Genomic DNA, 14315 nt, shown 5'->3' with positions numbered 1-14315 from the left:
ACTTGCTGCAAGCTAATGGTGTGCGGCACACACTGACGCCGCCGTACCAATCGCAGTCTAACAGTGTGGCGGAGCGCGCAGTTCAGACAAGTAAGAAAGCACTGCTCAAATAGGCCCTAGAAGACGCAGAAAAGGGCTTAAGTAGAACACTTCAACACAGAATAGATAACTTCGTATTCTGTTATCGAACAACGCCTCACACTTTCGCAGGAAGAACACCTGCTGAATTATTTGTACAAAGGAAGCTGCGGACCTGATTGTCGCTACCGTGCCCAGACGTAAAACATGCGATGAGCGCTAAGGCTGCCAAAATAAAAACACCTGCTGATATGCGCAGAGGCCCGCTGCGAGTGTTTGCTATGGGTGATCGTGTACTAGTTCATGCTGTGTGTGGAGAAGTAGTGAACTGGTGGCCTGAAGAAGTGATGCATGTAAGGTAGTCTTCAACATATCTAGTAAACATGCGAAGCAAAGTGTGGTTCGCGCACGCGGGCCACCTACGATCATCGAACATCGAGCCAACAATATTGTCACGTGGTAGTGACGATCGAGGACACGGCTGCAAAGCTGGGAATGATGAAACTAGAATTTTATTGGGTGAACCTGTGCCCACAAAAACAGGCTACACTCAAAACTCAGCGAAAGCGGTGAACACAGACCGCGATCGTGCACATCTTCCAGAAAGTTCTACACCATTTGCATCGCACATACATGAAATCAGGTTACAGAAGGTTCGGTGACACCAAACAGTAAAAAGAACCATCGATAACATTCAAGAAACCTCCGATGCATGCAGGCGTGTTGCGCTGTGCGATAACATTTGTCAGATGGTGAAAAATGGTCGCCCGGAAAAGACAAACAAGTACACCTGTCAATGCCCCCCTCTCAGAAAGCATCGTCCCGAAGCTGCAAACCAAACAGGATAGCTAAAAACAAGAAGGACACATGTTAAACAAAACCAACAAAGAAGCGAATTCCAAAGTAACACAGTAAAAAAACAGAAAGTCCAGTGTTTAGCTATGTAAAGTCCCAAAGTTCATTAGTGCTGGTAGAACGACTTAAGCCTCGCAACAAGTACTATTTCAGTTCTTGAGCGGCACTGCTGTGATTTGTGCTGGGCTCACCAGTAATGAGGACAACAGAGAAGAAAGGCACAACATGTGCGCCAACTTACAACTATAATTTTTATTAGAAAAGCATTCATGTATAAATGCATATAGCAATGTTAGCGAAAGAAAATGAAGATATGATTAGAACAGCTTAGTGCATCTTTGAAAAGCGGGCATATAAAGGCTACCACTTTCTGCATGCACTGGAAAAAACTCGTCATTCAGAGTGATGGCTGGCTGGCTGACACAACCCTCTTCTTTCTAATATGGAAGGCCTTGATCACATCACTAGAGATAGGATGTTGAGACACCAAAAATTGCTGTTTTAGGCACCTCAAATACTCACTAAAGCTGGCGTTTAAGGCATATATAGGTGCCAATTACTTTCCTTTAGGCATGTATAAGCTCAATAAGAGCTGTGCATTTTGGGATAAATTATGATTGTCTAAGCAACACAGCCCACTAAACCGTTATATTGTGAAATTCATTTTATTTTTTCAATGAAATGGGATGAGGCAGGTTGAGTAGGTTACAAGATTTATATGAAATTTAGACACTGTGGGAAAGGTTGTGAAAGCAGTGACAAACAAGAGCTATCCCAATATTTTCGGGTTTCATGTTGTGCCTTTTCTGACTGGGTTTGTGTGAAGAAAAAAAAAAACGCTAAACATCCAACGAAGTTAGCGGCGCATACTTGTACTTTTGAATATTGGATGATCCAGTGCCAACTGTGAAATAGGCACTTTAAAGGCGGCACTTAATTGTTTCCAGACCCATAGTTCGTGCTTATATACTCTACAGGCACAATAAGGACATAAGTAAAAAAAAAAGAATTTTGTGTAAAATTTCAGTGCTACACATTATGTGCAAGCTGCTGTCTGTGACATGAAAGCACCACTGCCATCAAAAAGAGCAGCTGCGTTGATGGCAACGGGTGACAAGGAAAAAAAAGTTTCGCTTCAGACATTGAACGTTGGTGCTCTTTGTCTGACATTGACACATTGTCCGCTCTATGCAATACACATTATAGCAGGTTCACATTTACATTTTCTAACATTATAGTGGTACCCGGTGTGCAATTCCCACCTCACAGTTTACAAATTTGTACCTGTGTCTTACGCCACATCCTGATTCACCTCTTTGGCGTGTTTATTGAACTTTCTTTCCCTTTGTGCACATTCCTCTGGTGTCTGGGGTAAGACAGAAAACCAAATCCACACCCCGACAAATTGCTACATTTTTAGGCCTTGTGTAAGCATGTTGTTCATATGGAATGAATATAAACATACATGAATGTCTTTTTTATAAAAATGGCGATTGTGAGTCAGCGCATGTTTTAGGCGTTTTTTATCTGTTGTCCTCGTTTCTGACGAGTGCTTTACGCACCAACTTGCTCTGTTTTCAACTATGATATGTTCTGTACTGTCTCAATGTCAAGCCTGATGGCCCGGAATTCTCACTAGTTCGTGTTCCACCATTCTTTAACATCCTTTTAAAAGCACTTGTTCCGCTGTAAAGCTTGAATGGACTCTTATTTACACAACATTTGGCATGTCATTTTGAAAGTACAGTTAAAGGGAGACTAAAAGCAAATATTAGGTCAACATGGACTGTGACAGCATAGAAACCTCGCAGCACTTGTTTCGTGCCAAGAAATTACTTAGTTTAAGAGAAATTCACGTCTGAAGGGTCTGCATAGCTTTAGCGCAATTCCGATTTCTACCTCCAAGTGGAGGAGGGGTGACATGAATATGCCGTCACCGCCCTTTACTGCCGTCGGTGAGTTTAACGATGCGTAGCAGACGGTGCTACGTCTTTTTGCACAAAATGCAAATGCGCGGCCATGGAGAAAGCGAACCAAGACAGAGAATTGGATTTGCCACTGCAACTGCTTTTTGGTCAAGTGGCGTGGACTGTTCGGGCATCTGGAGGACGTGGAATTTTCTGCTGCTTTTGTGTGAGTTTCGCGAGCCAACAAAACCGACGCAGCACTGCGTGACACTGAAACTACTGAAATGCAAAAGAGTGGGCGGCGCGGAGTCAAGCGAAAATGAAACCTTTCGAGCAGCCGTGTCAATGAGTTCTTTTTTCAGAATATCGAATAGAACTGGGCAAATAGCATTTTGTTCCGTCTTATAATGCGGCGCAATTATGTTTTTATTACAAGAGGTTGAGTACTAGTCACAGAATTAAAATGTGGAGTGCCTATGTTGTTGGGCTAGTACCTGAATGCCACAATTCGTGACCTGCATTCACTTCAATTTCTCGATTACTAAAACATTGCTTGCAATAATATTGACGCCTTAAGTGTTCTGAAGCATTAATCTATCACTTTAGCTTGACTTAATATTTGCCTTTAGTGTCACTTTAAACCTTGATATAACAAATTTCAGTATAACTAAATTCCTGATTTAACAAAGTAGTTAACCTTTATAACTTATCAAAAGAACACTATGTGTCTTGAACCTCAGTATACCAAAATGTTTTTATACAATTTCAATATGATGAAATTTCACTACTGGCACAAATGTATACCGAGACAATAAGTAAAAACTGCCGTGCATGCAGACAGTCAAATGGTTGAATTAGATGCGGCTGCTTGCACACGCACCTCTCAAATCACCCGAGAGAGAGCGGCCCCCGAAGTGGAGCAGCACAACAGCAAGACCCTCTCGCTGTCATGTTCCGCCAAGTGTGATAAGATTGTAATGCTTGCTGTATGCTGAAGGTGCGAGGAAAAGCGTGCGAGGGTGAGCCGAAATAGACAGTGGCTTGATGCACGCCATCTTCCCATGCGAGAGAGGATGGGGGGGAGGGCTGCACATGGCTGTCAGTGCACTCTATCGTGGAGATAATCTGCAGCAAGTGCAAAAATAAACCAAGATGGTCATTGGTTCATGCGCGCTGTCTTGCCATGCGCTTATTGCTGGAGGTCACATAATCTTGAGTTTCGGAGACATGTTGAAACAAGAAGCAGCTGAAGCGTTCACTCCCCTCTGCCTGTGTGATAGTGTTCCAGGTCACTGTCAGCTGCAGTGGCAGAATGGACTCGAAAGCTTCGCAAGCTGCACTTCGTACTGCCGATGTGAAGATATCGTCAATGTGGCATGAAACTGCATCTTTGGTTGTTGACTCTGAAGTTCATTAAAATTTCTTTTTCAAATTGAAATTAGTTTTTCCTGATTGGCCAATTATCCGGAAAATTATCCAGCCCATCTGCATAAGAAACATCTGTTGGCAACTGCACTTATCAGCATAAAAGGTCGAATTTCAATACAAGAAACTAAATTGCCAATTTCACCGACTTTGCTATATCAAGAATTAACTGTACTTGCTCTGCTGTAAAGCTCGAATGACTCGCCGTGGTGGCGTAGTGGCTTTGGCATTGCGTTGCGAAGCCTGAGGGGGCGGAATCTAATCCCGGCTGTGGCGGCTGCATCTCAATGGGGGCAAAATGTAAAACGCTCATGTACCATGCATTGGGTGCATGTTAAAGAACCCCAGGTGGTCAAAAATTAATCTGGAGTTCCCCACTTCGCATTGCCTCATAATAATATTGTGGTTTTGGCATGTGGAACCCCAGATTTTACCTAAATTAATTAAAGCTCAAATGATCTGTTGCTGCTGCAGGTGATCTGGGGATGTGCAGGGAGGCTTCTCCCCTGATGTCAGCCGAGCATCTACGGCATGCTGCCCCCCTGGTGGGCCGCATGCCCGTGGTGGTGTGCCCGTCCCAGCTTGACTTCTACCTGGACCAACAGGAGAGCCACAAGCAGGTGCTCACCCTGTACAACATCAATGACTTCTCGGTCCGCTTCCAATGTGAGTAATCTGGAACAGGGGAACAACTTGGCGCTTGAATATCTTTCTTGAAGGTATATGGATACATATATCTTCATGTTTATATGCTGCGTTTGAGTGTACTATTGTAATTTACATGTACAACCTGTATTTCACTGTTCGGGGACATAAAGAAAAGAATAGGAAAAAGAATAAAAGAAAGGGGTAACGTTTTTTCATTTCTTTTGTTGTTTTGTATTTCTGCAGCCTATCAACCTTTATTATTTCACCATCTATTTTAAGAACCAACTGTAACGCAATAATTGGCCAAGTTATATTGTTGTAAGTTTCTCTCTAACTCATGTACAGTGTGTGAAAATATGTGACATCATGCGTGTTCTCTCACTGCCAATGAGCTGCTACCAAATGATGTACAATATATGTTGCGGGTACAGGGGCCTCTGTCAGGGACTGTGCACCTTTTGCTCCCACACCTTTCTTGAAATTGTAGTCAAGATCAAAAATAAACATTAATTCATTCGTTCATGCATCGGGGTTACGATCGGCATTCTTGGCGGAGTGCCAAGTACGCAATCTTATCGCAGTGTGAAAACACTGTCACCCGTCGACGAATCCGATGCTAATCATATGGAAGCTGGAAGCATCTTCAGAAGCGACCGTCCGAGAATATGGACGAAGTTTGTCAATGCTTGGTACCTGCACATATGCTTGCTTTTGGCCTGCATGCCTAGACAGTCCATGACTGCAGTTTTCTTGTGATGCCTCTTATGCTATTCTTTTCACAATTTTCGGGATTTGTCAGTGGTCAGGTCGACACTCCACCCACGTTGTCAACAGGATCAGGTGGCCTTGAACGATGGATAACAAGAGCTAAATGGAACTCGTAGACAAATCAGCAAATACCACATGCAGACTTAAAGGGTCCATGAAACGGTTCGGACAAAATTTATTGACGCATAGGGTACAGCTGCAGTAAAACATTCACACTACAATTTATGTGAAGCATCTTATATTAATATAGCTACGGATGATTACAAGTTACCGTCCTCCATAGCCGTGCTTTTTCTCCTCAATTTGTTCGCTGGGTTATCGGGGCTATGCTCCACCTTCCTTGGCTCTGGGTCATGTTGGGACCGTCTACTTCCAGTTATCTTGGAGCCAGCAGGCAGAGCCTCTCCGCCAGCCACCTGGCAGTTGCTCCCAAGCGAGAACTATCGAAGCAGCATGTGTTGAGAGCATTCTGTCGCAGCACCGAGCATGTCCGCTATTCCAGTAACCACAGCGAGCTGGGCTTTTTGACGGATGGGTAGAGGCATAAACTAAAGCCCCTCCATACTACTACTGTTGTGTTGAAGGAGCTTTAGCGTGACATACACGAGCGGCCTGATCACTCTAGATCAGTCTGCATGGTCCAGCCACCTGGTAGCGCGGAGCTTAACCAGCCAAACGAAGAGCTAATATTGCTGTAACCAGGTGTAAAACATTTTAAACATTTATAAAAACAGTATGTTCACGATTACATTCTTGGCAAAAATTTACACCGTGATAAAGTGGAAGCTTAGGCGAGTTGGTGATTCAATATCGACATGTTTGCACAGCGCAAAAGACGAGGACTGAAGGAAGAACACAACACAGGTGCTGACTTAACTGATCTTTATTTGCGAAATCGCCAGATCTATATATATAAGCAAGAGTAAAGAAAAAACTTTTGCATTATGTCACACATGAACCTCTGTTGCATCACTTCCAGCTACTTGATTTTGCTTTTGGGGAGGGCATTAGATGGCATGCTGATGCAAAGGTCACCCAGCTGCTGTGTCTTGTCAGCCTCTATGATTGCATGTGTAGGCTGTTCTTGGTGTTTGGAAATTACGACGCAGTTTTCAAATTCAGGGTCACAATGGCAGTCTCTGCAGTGAATGCCAAGATGACTTTGCACGGCGGTATAAACATTGTAAAAATGCTCTCTCAATCAGTCATTTAAACATCTGCCTGTTTGGCCAACGTATTTCTTTCCCAAAGTCAAGGAAATCATGTAACCCCCACTCAGGGCGCATGCTCCAAACCGATTCCTATGGTTAGTAGTGGAAATATTTGGTCATGTGGCATGAGCATTCACACGCCTCAGCATGCCATCTATTGCGCTCACCAAAAACGAAATCAAGTATCTGGCTGTGATGCAATAGAGGTTCATGTGTGACATAATGCAAAAGTTATTTTTTTCTTTACTTTTGCTCATGTATATACCGTAAAAAGCTGCAAATAATACGAACCCGCATATAGTACGACGTGAAATTTTTGGGATGCGAAATGGAAAAGAAAGTTTTATCAGCATATAATACGAGTTAGGAAAGCTCGAGGAAAACATTTATATAAATTGCACTCCACGCTTCAATCACTGTCTTCCTAAGCTGCGCTCTCTTCGGATAGTTCTTTGTCGGACTTATCTTCCCAGAGGTACTCATCGATGACTCTGTGCCATCGAGCGTGTTCGAGATGCCGCACTTCTTGAATGCACGACGCACAAGGTCCTCCGGTATGCTGGTCCATGCGTCCACAATCCACTTGCATAGCGTGGCTGGCGAAGCCCGCTTCAGTCGCCCGGTCGGCGTCGCTGCAGGCTCACCTGAGTGCATTCAATCTGCTTAACACTGCTTGACCGCGTCCTTGAATGGCTTGTTCATGCAAACATCTAAAGGCTGCAGCTGAGATGTCATCCCACCTGGGATAATGACGAGTTCAGTGCCGGATTCACGCAACAGCCTCTTCACTGATTCAGCCAAATTGCAACGAAATGTGTCCAGCACGAGGATGGACGGGAATGACAACAGTGCGCCGGGCCGCCTACACCAGACAGACTTTATCCAGTCGAGCACAAGATTCTCGTTCATCCAGCCTTTCTCATGGCATCTCACGACCACATTTTTTGGCAGCTCCTCACCTTTAGACACTGTCTTGCGCTTGAAGATGACATAGGGCAGAAACTTGTGTCCGTCTGCCGTGCACGACAACACGACGGTAACTCATGCTTTCTTGTTGCCAGTGGACCGGGCATAAACTTGTTTAGAGCCCTTTTCGTGCATGGTATGGGGCGATGGCATGTCCAGATAAACCGGCATTTGGTCAGCATTGCCGATTTGCCTTAGTTGGAAGTTCTTGGACTTGCGCAGCAAAATAATGTGGCGCTGGAAAGCCACAAGCAGTTCTTCGAATGATTCGGGCAGCTTTCGCAAAATCTAAGTTTGGCGGCGTAAGGAAGAACCAGCATGGCACATGTAGCGATAAATCCAATGCTTACTCACTTTGAAGGCGGAGCTCGGTAGCCCTTTTTCTCTTGCAAGCTCCTTAGCTTTTGTTTTTGCCTGCATAAGCTCCACGCTCACAGCTTGATGCGCGGCTTGCTGTTGGCGTACGAACTCCTTCAGGGTGAGTTCGATTTCCGGGAATGTTCCACCCTTCGGGCCGCAAAAGCTTCTTCGCGTTCCACTGCACGGGAGAAGGGCTTCCTTCTGTCGACGCCATCCACGAATGCTTCCCTCGTTGATGCCAAACTGCCTCCTGGCTGCACTGTTGCCGGGGTCCTGTGCAGCTAAGATAATTTTTCTCTTGAAAGCAGCCGAGTACTGTTTTCGTGGTCCGGACATCTTGGTCCTTCAATGCAAAATAAAAAAGGTGCACTTCGCATAGCGTGGTTTGCATGTGTGCTGCCATGGTGCGCACTCAACAATAAAGAAACGATGCTGCAGTCGCGCAGCAATAACGAAACCAAGCCGTAGCCATGCAGCAATAAGGAAGTCAAACTGTAGCCACGCAGCAATAATGAATTCAAGCATAGCCACGCAGCAATAACGAAACCAAAACTTCTAGCCCAAATCTCTGACTGAAATTTTCGTTCGGATCCGCATATAGTATAAGGCGGAAATTTGGGCTGCTAATAATACGAAAAATCCCTCGTATTATACGCGGGTTTTTACGGTAGTTCCAGCGATTTCGCAGATAATGTCAGCGCCTGTGTTGTATTCTTCCTTCAATCCCCGTCTTTTACGCTGTGCAAACACGTCAATATTACACCACCAGCTGCACCGAGCAGGCTGTTCACGTTTGTGCCTCCGCGCATCCCATAAAATTCCCAGGCCTCGTTCGCTTGTGCTTGCATTTCCCCGAATACCGGACACACGAAACACTGTTGTGGTATATAGTGTAATCCTTTGGCGTGAAGTGACGGCCGCCAATGCGTAGATGCTGGTGCCGATTGAATACCGACAGCCTGATGTGCTGCAGCCACTCCGCTTGCATGCTTGCCTTGCGCAGCAACACGATGTCGTAGCTTGACATGTCACCAATTGCTACATTTATACAACAATATACAATAATTAACATAAGATAATCATTGAACAATCTAAATTGTCTCTAGATATAAAAAAAGCAAAAGAAAACAAACAAATATCACAGAGTAAAGAAAACAAGCAGATCGACATACATATATTTTGACAAGCAGCAAAAAAAAAAAAAAAAGGAACAGTGTGTGCTAAGAAATAAAACACACAGTGCACATTGAGTAAGATAAAAAAAGTCAATACACATGGAAGTTGTAATCAGCACTTAAACAGTACTTAAACATATTCAATGCAGTTTTCTAGAAGAATTTGTTTAAACCTATTTTTGGAAATTTGTTTATTTAGGTCTAAAATGTTGCCAAGTTTATTAAGCAGACTGGGTATTTGGTGCAGAATATGCTGCCGACCTTAGGGAGTTCTAATTTTTGGTGTTCTTATACTTTGTGTGCGGAGGCAATATTGAACACATCTAGAAGAACTGTACGTGGGGTATAGCTTATTATTTTGGATATGCAAAAAAAGCTTGAGATAATGGATTTGGTTAGCTTGCAGTATGAAATGTTTTGTAAATAGCGGACGCGTGCTGAGACCTTGCTGGTGACCATAATATCCCTCAAATATTCGTAGTACCTTTTTTTTTGTAATGTGAGTAATGTGGTATAATTGTGTGCTGTCATTGTGCCCTAGATCAACACACAGTAACTGAGCCTGGAATAGAATAGCGTATAATATAGCGCTTTCTTGAACCAAAGTGGTAATAATCGACTTAATCTGTACACACATCCAACACTTTTACTTAATTGTAATGCTAATTTATTTACGTGTTCATTCCAAGTCAGGTCTTCCTGGAACCATACGCCCAGAAATTTTTGAATCTTAACTTGCTGAAGCGTCTGGCCCCCAAAGGAAACATTTAAGCTTATATTCCGTCGCTTATTGATAGGTGCAAACAATATGTGTTTAGTTTCACTCGCGTTTAGCCGTAACTACTTGATTTTAAGCCAACAAGACAGCTTACTTAGGTATTTACACTTTTCAAGGTTAAAAATTGAAGCACCACTAAAAAAAATTTTATTTTCATCGGCATACATAATTACTTTAGGAGAATTCGGAATGTGACACAGGTCATTTACGTAAATTATAAATAACAGTGGACCGAGTACAGATTCTTGTGGGACACCTTTGTTGACTTTAGCATGCGAGGATGTCTCCTAGTAACTCCGCAACATGGCAGGACAAAACCAATTAGAGATATGGCAATGGAACTGCAGCGATTTCAGGCGCAAGCAGGGACTCCTGCAGCAATTCATCTATACCAAAGGCACACCACCTGATATAATTATGCTTCAAGAAACTAATTGCACACCCATGCTGTGAGGGTACAAGTGCCAAGGGAGCGGACGAACTGCAACCCTCGTTAGCACCAAAATTATAGCCATAGCCCATGATGAGATTGAGGATACACAGATTGAACATGTAATAACAGAGGTTATATCAGATTGAACATGTAATAACAGAGGTTATATCAGATTGAACATGTAATAACAGAGGTTATACCTAAGAAGAAAAGGAAAGCCAGGAGCACCTTCATAGTAAACCTATACAGCCCCCCAAGGCAGAAGAAACCAGATTTCATTAAGCTCTTCGCCGGGGTGAGCAAGCTGGCCGGGCAGAACACCCTAATTATAGCGGGAGATTTTAACACTAAGAGTCCGAGTTGGGGCTACCCCAAAGACGAAAAGAAGGGGCGAAATATCTGTGTAGCTGCAGAGAGCATCAGATGCGAGCTCCTTACGGATGAGAATCAACCACCTAGACAGGGCAACAGCGTTAGCCCAGACACGTGTCCCGACCTAACCTTCGTCAAAGGAGCAAAGCAAGTGGAATGGGAGAACCTGCTAGAAAACCTTGGCAGTCACCATCACATTATAAGAATAAGCACTGTAGCAGAAAATGTCAAGAGGAAGATCGGCACAGCTCGCCACACGGATTGGCATGCCTTTAGACACCACTGCCGGTAGCTGGAGGGCAGCATTACCTCGATAGGGGAGTGGTGCCAACAACTTAAACAAATACAGGAAATGTATACCAAGGAGGTAGATCGAACCGAAGAAACACCAGAGGTAGACAAGCGGCTACTCAAGCTATGGGAGGCAAGACGTGGTCTCACCAGAAGGTGGAAAAGGCAGAAATTTAATAAGAAGTTACAGAAGAAAATAGCTGCGGTAACACTCCAAGCAGAAGAGTACGCAACACACCTAGCCAGGCAAGGGTGGCAACAGTTCAGCACCTCGCTGAATGGGACACTTAGCACGGCTAAAACATGGCATATTCTTAAGGCTCTAATGGACCCTACCAAGACTAAAGCAGAAAGCGGCAAAGCAATTCAAAGGCTAGTGCACCAATATCAGGGAACAGACGAGCAGCTCCTCGATGAAGTCAGAACCAAATGCTACGGCACTGATGAACCCAAGGGATGTGAAGGAGATTATCTCGGAGAAGAAAACTCAGATATGGACAAGCCTATCACCAGAGAGGAAGTCACCGCGGCAATGAGAGCCATCACGAAAAACACAGCGGCAGGAGCAGATCGAATTACAAACTCTCTCATAAGGAACCTAAGCGATGAGGCAGTAGATCAGCCGACGGCCTACCTCAACAAGCTTTGGAAAGAAGGAAAGATACCAGGCGAGTGGAAAAATGCTGTAGTGGTCATGATTCCCAAACCAGGCAAGAAGCTGCAGATCGAGAATCTCAGACCAATCTCCCTCACTTCTTGCCTGGGAAAACTATACGAGAGGATCGTCACGAAATGCATCCAGCAACACCTAGAAAACAAGAGGCTCTACCCAGACACCATGTTCGGCTTCAGGGCGAACCTCTCGACGCAGGACATGCTTCTGCAACTTAAAGAAGAGGTCCTGGAGACAATGCCCAAGAATGTGGAAAACGTAGTCATGGCACTTGATATAAAAGGTGCTTGTGACAACGTCAGCCACGCCGCTATAGTGGAGGGGCTAAATAACACCAACTGCGGGAGAAGAATCCATGACTATGTCAAAGACTTTCTGACCAACAGAACGGCCTCAGTGGGACTAGGGCAGTTGAGGAGTGATGTCTTCACCACCCCAAGCAAAGGCACACGCCAAGGCTCGGTCATCTCGCCCATACTCTTTAATGTGGCGATGACTGGCCTAGCAGAAAGACTCAGCAGAATCCAGGGCATCCAGCACGCGATGTACGCAGACCACATCACGGTCTGGGTGAACCATGGATCCCTGGGAGAGAAACAGAAGAAGCTACAACAAGTAGCAAACTGCGTGAAAAGATACGTGAAGGAAAGAGGGCTAGCCTGCTCTACAGAGAAGTCTGAGCTACTGAGGGTAGGAAGACACCCCACTGATGCACCACTCGAGGTGGAACTGGAGGGGCAATACATCCCGGAGAGGAACATGATAAAGGTCCTGGGAATGTGGCTACAAGCAAGGAGGAAATGCAGTCACACACTCGGCCTTCTCAGCAAGTTGGCTCAACAGGTAGGCAGAATGATAACCAGAGTCTCCCACCGAAGGCATGGGATGAAAGAAGACGACACGCTAAAACTCGTCAGAAGCCTCATAGTCAGCAGGGTAATCTACTCGCTGCCATACCACCCCATGATCAAGAGCGAAACGGAACAAGCAGAGACAATCCTGCGGAAGGCCTACAAGACGGCGCTTCACCTACCAAGAAACACACCGAACGACAAGCTGCTACAGCTAGGGATTAGCAACACCTTTGCCGAACTGGCAGAAGCACAGCTTGGAACACAGTTTCACCGACTCAGAGACATGGCTACGGGAAGAGCGCTCCTCACAAGGTTAGGTCGCGACCCAAGGAGGCATCACGATTGATCCGCCGATATACCCGACGAGATCCGTAAGACCCTGCAGGTCAATCCCATTCCGAAAAACATGGAACCAAATCTCCACGCGGCCAGAAGGCAGGCGCGGGCAGATTATGTGGAAAGGCATTTAGCCAAGCTAGAAAACACGGTTTTCACGGATGCAACACTGTATCCATGGAATAGACATACAAATTACATTAAGGGGGGACATGGGGATCAAAGCAAACTTTTTTATTTACCAGCCGATTTTGATGAAATTTTGCACAGGTGTTAATAATATCACATAAACAAAACTGTGAAAATATGGCTGCAATATCCGAAGTACTTTTTTGTTTACAAAATTTTTCTGCTTTTATTTTTGCAATATGCCTGCACACCTGTATATTGATGGTAGGAGTTCAAGCAAACATTGATAGCACTCCTATATGTATCCTCCACACAGTGACATTCCTGTAATTTTTTTAGCCTACCAGATTTTTTTTTTATTTTCATTCCTAGTTAGCTACTTCAGCTGCATGAAAATCTCGACTGTGAAAACAAAAGATAACAAATTATTGAAGCAACTATTTTGAAAACAAAACATGTCACTGTGTGCAGTGGTGCACAATGAGTGTAACAAAACAAACGGTGTAAAAATATTCATAACAGTGGCTGAGATATTGGCTTTGCAAGTTGACCTTGGTGGCAGAAAAAAGTTTTGAGAAAAAGGTGTTCGAAGTTTTGAGCCATGTTTATTCGAGTAGAAACCACCGGCCTTGTAGGTGCAGGTGTCAGGTTGATCTCTTGGCTTCTTGGATCTTTTATGCTTGCTTTCATGTGCTTTTTGTGCCCTCTTATTGCTCAAGGCATCTTTCTCAGCCGCTCGACTCGCTTGAGTCCGTCACCACCGAGCATGCTCCTCCCGCCGTAAACCCTATCTTCCGTTCGGTTGCCGGCACAGAACCAAGTGACGCGCGGACAGTGGCGGCGGTCATATTCAACACATCCGACAAGATGAATTGTGACTCAAGATGCGAATGTATGGTGCGACCGTTGCTGATGCACGGTTCGTTTTCACGGCCGGCAGACGCACGCGCTTGGACCGCACTTTCGTCGTTCATCTCGGTGACGGCGGTGGCACAATCGGGGTACGTCGCGGAGTATTTAGGGGACGTCGCAGGCCCGGAAGCATCGAAAACGGCC

The 14315-nt window shown here is 44.8% G+C and overlaps 1 protein-coding gene across 3 annotated transcripts in view; it reads left to right on the top strand.

The window, feature by feature from the left end:
- Positions 1 to 14315, top strand: part of LOC126539768 (motile sperm domain-containing protein 1-like) — a 148839-nt gene that overhangs the window by 9693 nt on the left and 124831 nt on the right. For all 3 annotated transcript variants that reach the window (XM_050186609.3, XM_050186610.3, XM_055075753.1), the window contains exon 2: positions 4740 to 4931. In XM_050186609.3, coding sequence (XP_050042566.1) covers positions 4740 to 4931 — 192 coding nt within the window. The remainder of the gene's footprint in view (positions 1 to 4739; positions 4932 to 14315) is intronic.

This window comes from Dermacentor andersoni, chromosome 2 (assembly GCF_023375885.2).
Source record: "Dermacentor andersoni chromosome 2, qqDerAnde1_hic_scaffold, whole genome shotgun sequence".
Taxonomy (NCBI): domain Eukaryota; kingdom Metazoa; phylum Arthropoda; class Arachnida; order Ixodida; family Ixodidae; genus Dermacentor; species Dermacentor andersoni.
The sequence above is the reverse complement of the archived record's forward strand: the minus strand, read 5'-3'. Positions and strand labels throughout refer to the sequence as shown.